At 41.9% G+C, this 12,160-nt stretch overlaps 1 protein-coding gene across 1 annotated transcript in view; it reads left to right on the plus strand.

Annotated features, from left to right (window-relative positions):
• The first annotated feature begins 3,681 nt into the window (after window positions 1–3,681).
• CARD11 (caspase recruitment domain family member 11) overlaps window positions 3,682–12,160 on the plus strand; it is a 44,270-nt gene continuing 35,791 nt past the window's right edge. The window contains exon 1 of the mRNA XM_031056558.1: window positions 3,682–3,773. Coding sequence (XP_030912418.1) covers window positions 3,682–3,773 — 92 coding nt within the window. The remainder of the gene's footprint in view (window positions 3,774–12,160) is intronic.

The raw sequence follows: 12,160 nt of genomic DNA on the forward strand, positions 1-12,160 counted from the left end.
TAACAAACACCAGTAACAAAAAAAGTATTGTTTATTGTTACCTCTTAACTGGAGAGCTTCTTAAACTGAAAGTTCCAGTGGAATTTCTTAAATTATCATTGTTATTAAAAAAAAGAATCAGAGGACAGAGACAGGTATCTTTTTAAGGCAATTCTGTTTTCTCACCCTCAAAAAAATAAAAATAAAAAAGGAATATTTCTTGTTTAGAACTACCAGTCAGGCTGCTAGACCATGCATTTGAGTCAGGAAAGCCCTGTTTCAAACTCTGCAGCTTTTTGCTCTGTTTTAGGCGACACATCTGAAGTTTTTGATGTTTTCTGGTTGCCTAATAGAACATAATTATTTTCTACACTTGCATTGTGTGAAACACATAACTTCAGTCTGCCAGCCTCAAGGAACTGCAGCCTCACTATAACACTTTTTTTATAGCTTGAGAGAATTTTTTACACCTGAAAACTGGGATTAAGATTGTAAATTCTTTTAAAAGAGAGTTGATATTCAGTTACATGTGGCTTTATGATTGATGACTGTATCCTGCTCAGCTATCACAGTTTGCCAGTAAACCCTTTATGACTATGAGAATTTTAGGTTCTTTGATTTCTCTGATAGATTCCTTAAAGCTGCTCAGGCTTTGCTGGATAATTGCTTCATCTCTATGGTGTCACTTTAATGCAGGGAAATGTGGCATCTCCTTTAAAACAGTTACTGTAGTTTTTGATCTGTTTGTAATCTGCAGCATTAAACAAAGCAAAAGCAGGAACAGGAACAAATGATACCTAACCCCTTGCTTGTAGGGCAGTTTCAGAGTGTGCTGCCTGATACCCTGTTTGCTGAAGAAATCAAGGACAGAAGGAGAAAGCTGTAATGAGACTTTGTGAGTTTTGATTTGAATTTTTAGCATGTTTTTCCTTTCAGGTTAGGAACTATGTGTGGAAGATCTATGATTTTAAAATTGAAGTGAAGCCACGAAGCCTCCTGCCAGCAGAGTTAGTTTCTCTGGTTGTGCTTAAAATGGTTCCTCTGTTGCATGCACAAATCAGCTTCCTCTGTGAAAGCAGCAGAAAGCACAACTCAAAAGTGACTTATATTGGTTTTGATGGAAGAATTGTAAGCCAAGATTCTTGTAGCTCTATTTCACAGTTTTCACCCAAAGTTTCACAGACTTTCCCCCAGTCAGAAACTGCAGAACCTCACCTGTGCAGTTGTTGCATGGTGAGGTTTTAGGCTGCTCAAGGCAGGAGGTTTTCCTGCACCTTGTCACATGCAGCTCCAAGTTTGTTCAGCAGTGAATTTTGGTAAAGTTGCACAAGAATATAAGTAGCACATCACAATATAGTCCTCACTGGAAAAAAAAATTATATGGAAGGTAGCAAGTTCTGCTATTGCTCAGCAGGAGACAGAAATTCCTGCCTTCCTTTATCTTTGAGCTCTTGATATAGAGAACTGGAATTGCTTCCAGAATCCCTTTCTAAATAATCCTTATGGATAAACTTAGACCCTCACCAGTCCAGGTACAGTTACAAACACGCGAAATTAGAGGAAAAAATAGGGGAGGATTGGAGCAAAGCACCCTTACAATTTTTGAAGGCTTCAGATTTTCAGTTTGGTAAGAACACTTTATGTGTTATTGTAGCAAGACTTTGAGCCATGTGTTTTCTCTATTTTCTTTACATTTCTTCTTTTCACTGTATCACCTCACTTCCTCTATTCTGCTCTTTGATGCCGCTCTATCCTTTGACAGTTTTTCCACTGTTCTTTTGTACTTACTTTCCATTTGTTATGTTTTTCTTTATTCTCTACCAAATACTTTTTCCTTTCTTATTTTCTCCCTCCACTACTGTCATCGTGCTTTCCCCCCACACACATTCCTAAATTATCTATCGTAGGTTGCTTATGCTTATTTTTCTAGTGTTTGTGATTTTATTGCTGTTATTTTGTCTCAGGAAATAAACACATATCCATGCCCATATATACATAGTTGTTTTTCTCTAGTCACCCTGAAAGAAAAGCTGAACCTTGCAAAAATCATGAGGTAGCAGAAGGTAATCCAGACAGCAAAACCTGTGGGTGACTCTGCTGAAAGCCCTGTTATTGTTCCTGTAATTTGATGTGTTTGCACTTATACCTGGACTGGTGACCTTTGCAGTCACGCTTGCACACTGACATCCTTATTACTCATCCTTTCTTTAAGGGTTCTCTCTGTCCCTCACGCATCCAGGACCTGACTCCAGTGAGGCTTCACCTGTGCACATCTGCCCAGTGTAAAGGTAAAACCTTGGGTGAGAGGAGTGGAGCTGAACCTGTGCCTTGTACAAGAACCAGCACATCACACAAGGGGTTCAGGCTCAGGATCCCTCAGCAGGGTGGCAGAACACTGAAGGATGTTTCTAGAAGTGATGGTGACTCCTGGTCCTGCGTGACTCAGAGAACAGCAAGGACAGGGACTGGGTGACTTTGCTCTGGTGGGTCTGGCTTCAGGGGGGCTCCTGGTTGCAGCAAGAGGTAAATTCCTCTGTGAGACCCACCAGGGGCTGGGTTTGCATGTTGGCCTTAAGCCAGGAATCCAGCATTGAAGCAATACAAGATACTGCAACTTCTTTGTGTCAGCAAAGACTCCCTTTGGAGAACATGTTCTTTAAAGCATCCTTCAACTGTAAAATCATCTGATGAATAAAGCAAACCTTGTTCACTACCTTTTTAGCAAAAGAAGCTATTAATAAAACAGACGCTTTAATGAAAAACCTTTGAAATCTTGGGAAAACCCAGAACTCCTTCTACCTGGAACTGTTGTTCTTGAAACTCTATTTTCTTCAGTTCCTTCATTCTTTTTTCTCTCCCACCTCCTTTCTACCAGCAAGTGCCCTGAGACACCAGGGCTGCTGCTCTATGCTGGGAGAGGCACAGCACCAGCCAGGCTGGCATTAAGCACATCTCCTTGTGCCCCAGGAAAACGTGCCCTGGCAGTGTGTGCAGTTGGAAGTGAGGCAGTGGAGACAGGCTGCTTCTTGTGCCTGAGCCAGGCGTTAGTGCTGCCACCTCTGCCCACTGCTCCTCCTGGGGAAGGGGCAGCAGTGCCTCTTGATTTGCTTGCCTGGTGCCACAGGGCTCTGCTGTCACCTGCCTGCAGAGTCATTTGCAAACAGGCCCTATTGCTGGGGAGCAGAATGTGTTTTTTTCAACCCGAAGCAGATTTATAGTCTGGTTTCCTGTTAGATCTTTGCATTTTCCTTCTCCGCCCCTCCCAGTCTCTGACACACTTTTTCTTACTTTCTGTGCGGCTTTTTGCTCGTTCTGCCCCCAGTGCCCCAGCCTCCTTCATTCCTGATTCTTCCGAAACTACTGTACTTTGGGGGCCAGGGGGTGTTTTACTCCTTGTGTTTTCTTTACTTTTCAACAGCTGCAGAGCACAAATAACCTCTCCAGAACTCCTGGAGAGACACTGAGAATTGCATGGAGGCGATGTAGAGAGTGAGCCTGCAGCAGCTGCAGCCAGACAGCCGGTCACTCATGAGCACCCAAGGTAAGGAGAGCGGCTGCCAGAGCAGCTCACCTCCCTGCTGCCTACCACAGCTCTGATCACTGAAAGTTCCACTTTCACCTGTTTTGCATTGATGTTCAAAAGGTTCTTTGAAAATGGTTCCATTTGTGCTTTCCTTGCCCTCCTCAGGTCTGGTACTCGGCATGCGCCGATCCTTGGAGCCCAGGGTTGAGGGAGGCAAAGAGGCTGTAGCTGGAGGTGCAAATGTGCACTGGGAAAGAGAGTTAATATTGAGGTCTGGAGAGAAGAGATGAAGGACTGATCGTCAGCACTGGTCTCCAGACTATTTCTGGTTCTACCCATAGTTTGTTTTGCTCTAGCCCTTTCTTTAAATCTCTTCACTGAGATTTATGCTTTCTGTTAATTAGTAAAATCTTTCTTATTTGGTTTTCTTCCTCTTTTTATTTGTTCTTCTCACTTCCTTTTTTTCTATTCTCAACCATCTCTATTTCTTCTTATCTTTTTCACCATCTTTTTATGCCTTTTTATGCAATCAAGAGTATTTTCTGTGTGACAAATATTTCCCTTCTTCATTCCTTTCCTTTCCCTCTACCTTCTTTTGTGCCTGTGTGATAAACTGTACATCCTCTCTCAAGTTCTTAATCTCTCCCTCCCTCCCCTCTGTCAGTTCCTTCTTGCTCTTGTGTTCCCCTTTCCTGCTGTTCCTCCAGCTTCACACATGCACTCCTACTCCTGCTCCATCCCCTCTCTCCTGTGTTTGCTGCCATGGCAAGATCCTTTTGTGAGAGCTGCTGTCTCTCCACTGGGCTGTCCTTGCACACATCTCTTAGTCCTGTCGTTCCCTTCCATAGACATGTGCAGGATTTATATATTTAAAGTTTTGAGGATGCATCCCAAAGTAGGAGATTTTTACACTTGCATATCTTCCTTCCAATGCTCAGGGTCATATTTAGTCATTCACAACAAATAACCACTGCCATCCTGTCTCTCTCTTTCTTTCTCTCTCACAAACAGCATTTTCTAATACCTGTAACTCCCTTGTCTTGCTCTCCACTCTCAAATAGAGCCTGCCCTGACTTTGGGTATTCTATCCCTTCTCTTTCTGCCATCCCACTCCTTCCTACCTCCTTACCACAACTCTCCACCAGGTTTCTCTATCTGTTTTTATCTTTATATTGCATTCAAACTGGGAGGAACTGCTGATGCAGCTGGGCTTGCGCTGCTGCCTTAGGATCCCTGCTGCCAACCTGCAGGGGAACCAGAGGAAGTATTGCAATCTCTCAGCTCCTCTTTCCTCTGCAGAATATGCAACCTGAGCAGAGAAAGAGCTTAGTGATGGGACTGAAGGTAAATGAAAAAATGGGAGAGCACAGTGCAAAATGCCTTTGGAGAACTGTAAAAAATAGTTCTAGTTGTTCGTTAATCTTTTTACTAAACTTAATAAACTTCTGAAATTCCTGCCCCACAGCAGAATTTCTGATCTGACACTGCAATAGTTTTTGTCCTTTTGATTCCTATGGGACTCCAAGTCCCAAAGGAAGAAGTTCTCATCTCCAATACTGTAGTGGCAGTAACTTTGTTCCTAGGATCTGGAAACAGCTCATGTCTTTTATACCAGACATATTGGTGAGTCACCAAGATCAGACATGGCTAAAAACTGCATCCAAGGACAATATCTGGTGTTACTCCTTGCTTAAATTTGTATGCTTTGAATCAGATATGACAAATAAGTGCATTTCTTTGATGAAGCTTTTTAGCCTCACCTTCTTGAGCAGGACTATTGAAACTGAAAATTTATTTCTGTGGATGTTCTGGTGTGGTCTTTTGGGAACTGAATAAGGTTCACTTATTAAACTCAGCTGAATTAATAAGAGAATTATTATGTGGGAGAATTCTCTTAGCAATCTGTCTGGCTCTCTGAAATTGTCCATCTCCTTATGAGTGAAAGGAGCTTAAATTTTTATGTTTGCAATTATAAGATATCCTTTCTGATTCAGAGCTAGAAACTGTGGCCTTTGAGCTGTGAGCATTCTTTTCTGAATACAGAAACAGTTACATTAAAATATCTTTGCCTTTTGGATCTTGCAAAAAGTCCACAAGCCTAGAACAATAAAATAAGAGATGCTCATTTTATACATTCAGGTCTAATATGACTCTTTTTTACTCTGTTGCAACTCATCTTGTGATGGGAACAGCATTTGTATTCCTTTGAGTCATTCTACAAAACTTTTGGATTTTGTGCCTTGTTTTGTCAGTATTTTTTGCCCCTATTACTGGTTCTTTTTGTAAAGGCTCCCATAAATAAATTGGCTGAGACAATCTCCCTTCTCTCTCTCTCTTCCTCCCTCCTTTTTCTTTTGCTTCATATAGTTTGCTTGTGTTGAGTTAAAAATGGACATTTTCAAAGGTGTGTTGAGACATTTGTAAGGGGATCTGGAGACAGAAATTTTATTTTTGTGTTTGTCTGTGTCCAGTTTCTTGAATCATGTGTCTGGCAGAGGAGAAGTTTGAGCAGGAAAGAGTCTGGAAACTTTCTATCCTCCTCAGAAAACTGCTGTTTCGAGAGAGCTAACCCAGAACAGAAATTCAGAATCATGTGTTTGACTCCCTGTTCTTATGCAAATAGTTCCTTTCAATTAGATTTAACTCTTAATTAAGAGTTAAATAAACTTCCTTAATAAACTTTCAATGTGGGAGAGAAGGAAGAGCCATCTGACTGCCTGTATCTTTTACAGTTAAAGTCAATTTGGACCTTCTCTAGAAGGGTGAATCCCAAATAGCTGGATATGCTGAAGATACCAGAATGCCATACACCAAATGACCTTGGTTTCTGTACAGTTGCTTGGTAAAAGTTTTTATCTGATAGATATATGAGATGATTGCTCACAGAAGATGAAATTTATAGAGATCCTTAGCTACCCACTTGTTAGCAGATGGCTTAACTCTCTCTTTGATATTGAAATGCATCTTTCATGAAATACAAATCTTTCACTTAGATATGGTCATTAAGTTGTGTAAGTGATGGTGGAGTTTGACCTATGGCAGCTTTCTTTGGCAGTAGCCTCCACAGCAATCTAAACTTTAAAAGAAATATGGAAGTATGCCTTGTGATTTTCAAACTGAAGGGTAAAACCATAAACCCCACCAAGTCTGGTCAAGTCTCACCACTGAGAGAAAAATTCTTTTTCTCTTGTCTGTTTTGCCACTGCTGTCTGTAGAATTTGCACTTGCAGAACAGTGTAATCCAGTATCTGCAGTGAACACTACAATCCCGTATCTGCAGTGAATCTGCAATTCTTTTTTCAGAACAAATGATGGGGTTTTACAGGTCTACATTTAATAATATTCTCCATCTCTACCCTTTCCCCAAATTTTTTCTTAAGTGCTGCCTTCATCCTCTAGTCTGGGTCACTTATTTAATGGCAATGAACATTTTCAGGAAGGTGATTTCTGCTTGTGATTTGTTCAAGGACTCTGGAATTATAATGGTTGCTGTCAAATGTATATAATTGGTGTCTGTGGCACACATCCAATGAGTGATAAAAGCTTCGTTGTCTCTGCTGCTTCAGTCTGTATTCTCTCCCTATATCACCCTCTCACTTCTGCTCCTCCCAGGCAAGAGGAGAATGCAGTGCCAGGCTGTTTAAAGTGCAGTTAGACAGAACAGCAGCTCTGCCAGATTCCCTGTCACAGTGTCCCAGCTCTGGGCAGTGGATTCCCTTGGCTGAGGTTTGCACGCTGACTGAGCTAAGCGCAGCCTCCTCTGAACTTTGATTTCCAACACCTCCCTTCATAACCTTCTGCCAAATATTTGGGCTCTAGGAAGGGCAATAGTTTGTGAGTAACATGAACTCCCAAGCTTAATGATCTACATGTAACATTTTACCAGTGAGTGAAATGTTGTAGTTGGAATGGAGACAATACAGAGCAACACACTCCATTTTCAGAAGGTCTCAAACTCTTTATTACAGCAAGCATGCTTTTTATACATTCTTACAAAACTCATAAGTTTACACTTTACTCCTTGGTCATGAGAGACAAAGTGCTTTATTGGAACAGGCAGTTGCAGGTTTCTCTATCCTTCTTTCTTTCTTGGTTTCTATGTCAACAACCTTGGTAGAAAATTCTTTCAGTGGTAAACATGGATCCTCTTATCAAACTTCTCTCTGGCTCGCAGAAGTTGCTGTAAAACCTCTTCCACAAGTAGGAACTTTTGCTTTCATATACAAAAAGCAAACACACATTACTAATAGCACTCAAAACTGGCAACATGTTGTTTACTGTCTGCTCCCAATGCTGAACATGTGGTGAGGAGAATATTCCTGTTCTGTTAGTCCTGCAAAACCTATTTTATCTTCAGGGCTGGATGGGGCATTACTTTCTAATGCTGTCTACTTCAGTGAATCTGTTTAGCAGCTCAAAAAGAGGAAAGAAATTTGCCAAATCCCACTGGAAATCTGTCAGAAATGTCAAATGAAATGCTGTAACATTCTGGTTTTGTCAAAAGGATAAATGTATATACAGCTGTGTGTGTGATGTTATTTGTAGTAATTGTTGCCTCAGTGAATTTCTCTGTGTGAAGTAACTTGGTGTTGCATTAAGGGATGTGTTTGTTCTGGTCCCTGAGGCCAGCTTGGCCTTACACACAGGTACTTGGTAAAGTCAGCCCTGGGTTTTGGAGTTCAGGGGAGGAATCAGCTTCAGTGTAGCCAAGGAAAGGATTCCCACTGGCTCTCTGAGCACTGGGTGTTTGGTGGAAAATTTTCCTCAGGTTGTAATTGAGATGCTCAATTCTAGCATAAGGTTTCTGTTTAAAGTGGGATAAGGATTTTTTCCCCATCTGCATGCAGAAGAAGCTGTATGATAGCAGTACATACATGGTTGTCATTAGCAGCTGAAAAATTGTTTCCACTTAAATTTTATAGCTCTAAACTTGTAGAAACATCTCCAATCTGGCTGTGCCCATACTTGAAATCAGTCTGAGTATACTTAATGGGTTGTTACATACATTTAATATATTTGAGCACAAAAATAAGTTCCTCCAAGATTTGAAACCCTAATAAAGGCAGCTATCAAATATTTCCCTCTGGGGATTCTGAATCCTGATGAAACTGGGAAAACACCCAAAGGGTGTTTCAAGTCTTTTTACACCAAGTACATTTCCAAACTACAGTGAAAATGGTGATTGAAACTTTGATCATGAACTGTAAAATTATCACATTTGTAAGATCATTTGAGGGCTTTTGGCTTTTAACAACTCAATCCAAATACCAGTGACGAGCAGTACTCACTGACCAAACTGGTCCATTGCATGGAGTCTGTGTCATAAAGAACCTTTCCTCCCTGGTGGCAGTTTCATGTTTTTTACAAGAACAAGTTACAGTGTCTATCCAGCATCTGCTTCCTGCATCTCATTGCTTGGCTTTTTCTGAATCGCAGAATTATTTAGGTTGGAAAAGACCTTTAAGGTCATTGAGTCCAACTGTTAACCCAGCACTGCCAAGTGCAGCACTAAATCATGTCTCTGAGCACCATGTGAAGGTAGTTTGCATTCCATATGGTTTTTGTAGTTTATAAGGAGATAGTTAGTGAGATCATCAAACTCTAATGATTTGCAGTGACTGAAAGTAGAAAATTCCATCAATTTTTCCCACATTCGTTACTATTGCTGAGCTGATTTTTTTCCTGAGGGGGAAAAAAACAAACTTAAGGTAAGATTCTTCCCTGCTTGTACACTGCTATTCCTCCTTCACAGCTCCTGCCAAAGGAAGTCAGGATAAGTCCCAAAATTTAATTCTTTAAGAATCTTTTGTACTTCGTTCTTCCAGGACCATATTCCTGCAGTTCCACTTACATATTTTTCAGAAAGACCCAAGACTGGCAGATTTTATTTTAGAAGGTTTAATTTCCTTCTGTCTTTTATTCTCTCTTTTTTAGCAATTTATGCCATGAAAGATACCAGGGTAGTATGAAACAAAAAATGTTTAAACTTTTGTGTCAGGATTGAAAACAATGTGTTTTTCTCTTGCTTCAGTTGTTAAAAAAAAGTGAAGGAATTTTACATTTCCCAAAAGTCTGGAAATGCTGAATCTGTTGGGTTTTTTAATCCGCAAGTCTGTAGCCTGAAGGAAAAGTGATACTTGAATATTTTCATATGGAGTGTTACACTGCAGAATGGTGTTTTTGTGACTCATCCATAACCATACTGAGAGCAGCATCCAGGCAGTTTTGCTGGATTAAACACTATTGACAGCAGCACCTTCACTGAATCTCTGCCCAGCGAGGCTGCACACCTGGGAGAGCAGGGCTGCCTCCAGATTGGCCTTAGAAGCTATGTGAGAATACAATATCAGGAAGAATATTCCACCTGCAAGGAACAACTGGAAAATGCTTGGTCTGAGGCAGAAGTGATCAGAATTTGAATGCCCCTTTGAAGGCTGTGGATTCAGTGACAAGCTGCTGATACCTTGTAGTATGTGCTGCAATGCAGAAAAATGTAAACTCATTACAACTGCATCATCGCAACATGATAGTAGTGCAGAAATCCAAAGCTACTTGAGCAGGATAGTATTAGAAATCTTGAATGCATTTAGAAATTTTGGCTGTTAAATAGCCAGTGCCATCAGCACTTCAAGTAGAGTCTGCACAAAGGGACTGAACCGTAGAAATGATTGTTTGAACATTCAAATATGGTGAGGAAAGAGCATGAGAAAAGGCAGGGGGTGGTTTGTTACTGCTCCTTTGGCCCTCACAAAACATCCCAAGTCCTCTCTCCCCTCAGCCTGACCTGTTAGTCTGATTCCCCTCACTTGTCTTGTTCAATATCTCCTTTCCTCCTCCCCTCTGATTCTGATTCCCAGCCCATGCATGGGAGTCTCATCAAGTGAGAGAAGGTGTCTGGAAAACTCCTCTCTGTCCAGCAGATATTCGAGCTGAAAGCATCCCTCACTTCCAGTTTGTGACAGAGGGAGGTGAAGCAATGCACAAAGCACAGCAAATGAAAACAAACCTGCCTGGAAACAGATAGACCATTGTGCTTTAGCATGCTCTAAACTCTCAAAACAAAGTCAGATTTTCATTTGGGATATTCTTCCAGTTCTTTTCTCCTGGGGAATGCTGCACACAGAGCTGGCTGTAGTAATCCAGGTTGTTCAGGTTGCTATGCTGGGTGTCAGCTCAGAGCATCGCTTCTGTGGGCTGGGCAATGCCACATCCTGGCATCCTGCAATATGTTGTCTGTGTCTAGAGGTGGTTCCTGCCCACCTCTCTTCTCTCCTCATGTGAAGGCAGTGAGCTCTGTAACCTCAGACCAGAAATTTGCTCTACCTTGAATTTGGCCTTACACAAGCCCAAGAGAAACTGAAAAGCTTCTGCTGCCCAAACCAGCAATCCTTATTTCCTCCAGAGGAAAACTACTGAGTGGTTGAATGTGGATTCTGAGCCACCAGCTGGACCATTCTGCCCTGAAAAGGAACAGCAACATTTTTGGCTAAGTGCTAAAAGTTTACATGTAAGAATCCAAAAGGAGCATATGGCCATTGCTTTAAACTTGCCTTGTTCTTTAAAAATATGTTTTACCAGAATTATCCCTTTCACACCCTCTAACTGTGGAGTGAGAAAGTTTCATTCTTTCTTTTTTTCCTTGCTAGAATAAGTGGCATAATAAATACTAGAAAGAAAGAGTTATTTCAGGAATTTGAACTGGGATAAATCTCATTTGCAGACTTCCATCACCATCCCACTGAAGCTAGCAGGGACTGTGCATCCATTGTTTGAAGAAAGCTGTTGGTCCTTGCTCAGCTCACCTCAGCTCCACCACTCAGCTCAACACCAGCAGTGGTGATAAAATGGGCAGTGTTACCCAGTCAGTGTTGGTGATAACAAGTCTGGGTGTGGCTTTTGGCCACTGCAAGTGACTAATCATGTAACAGTGATATGAAGCAGTCCTGATCTATGAAAGTAACCAGGACCACCTCTAATCAACTGCTTTTTACCCCAGAGAATGTTGTCATTGAGAGCATTCAAGGGGCTTGCCCACTCACAGAGTTACTGCTGAAGCTCTTCTAGCAATCCAGGAATTATTAATGATTAATCGCTCTCAGGAAAGGTCCTGTAAACACTTCCACCCACACTGATTGCTGTGAACAATTTCAGTGTGAGTGTGGGGAGAAAGCACACACAGCTTTGTGGTTACTGCAGTTCCCCAGCCCTTGCAGAGCTGTCCCGCAGCATTTGCCCGCGTGGTCCCCTGTCCTGTGGTGTTCTGTGTTCTGTGCTCCCTCTCTGAGGCACCGAGGGGGGCACCAGGAGAGCTCCTGTCCCTACATTCAGCCCAGGTGGCTGTGCTGCTCTGCAGGGACAGGCACTCGTGGAACTCCTCCTGCCCACCTGGGAGGGTGAAGCCAGAGCAAGAGCTCCTGACCTCTCCAGAGCTCAGGGAGAAGGTGGCAGAGGACGCTCCCAGTTGACAGAATTCCACCCAATAATGCTGACCTCAGTGCTGATGTCAGCCTGGGACACAGCTTCTAAAATTGCTGGTAATGAAAAGGCTGGACACATTCCTACTTGAAGAGCTTTGTAAATTCTCCATATGCTTCATTTAAAAGCATTCCTTTAATCTTTCTGATGTTTGCAGTACCCTCGAGAATAATGAGAGTTCTT

Source organism: Geospiza fortis, unplaced genomic scaffold (assembly GCF_000277835.1).
Source record: "Geospiza fortis unplaced genomic scaffold, GeoFor_1.0 scaffold237, whole genome shotgun sequence".
Classification (NCBI taxonomy): Eukaryota; Metazoa; Chordata; class Aves; order Passeriformes; family Thraupidae; genus Geospiza; species Geospiza fortis.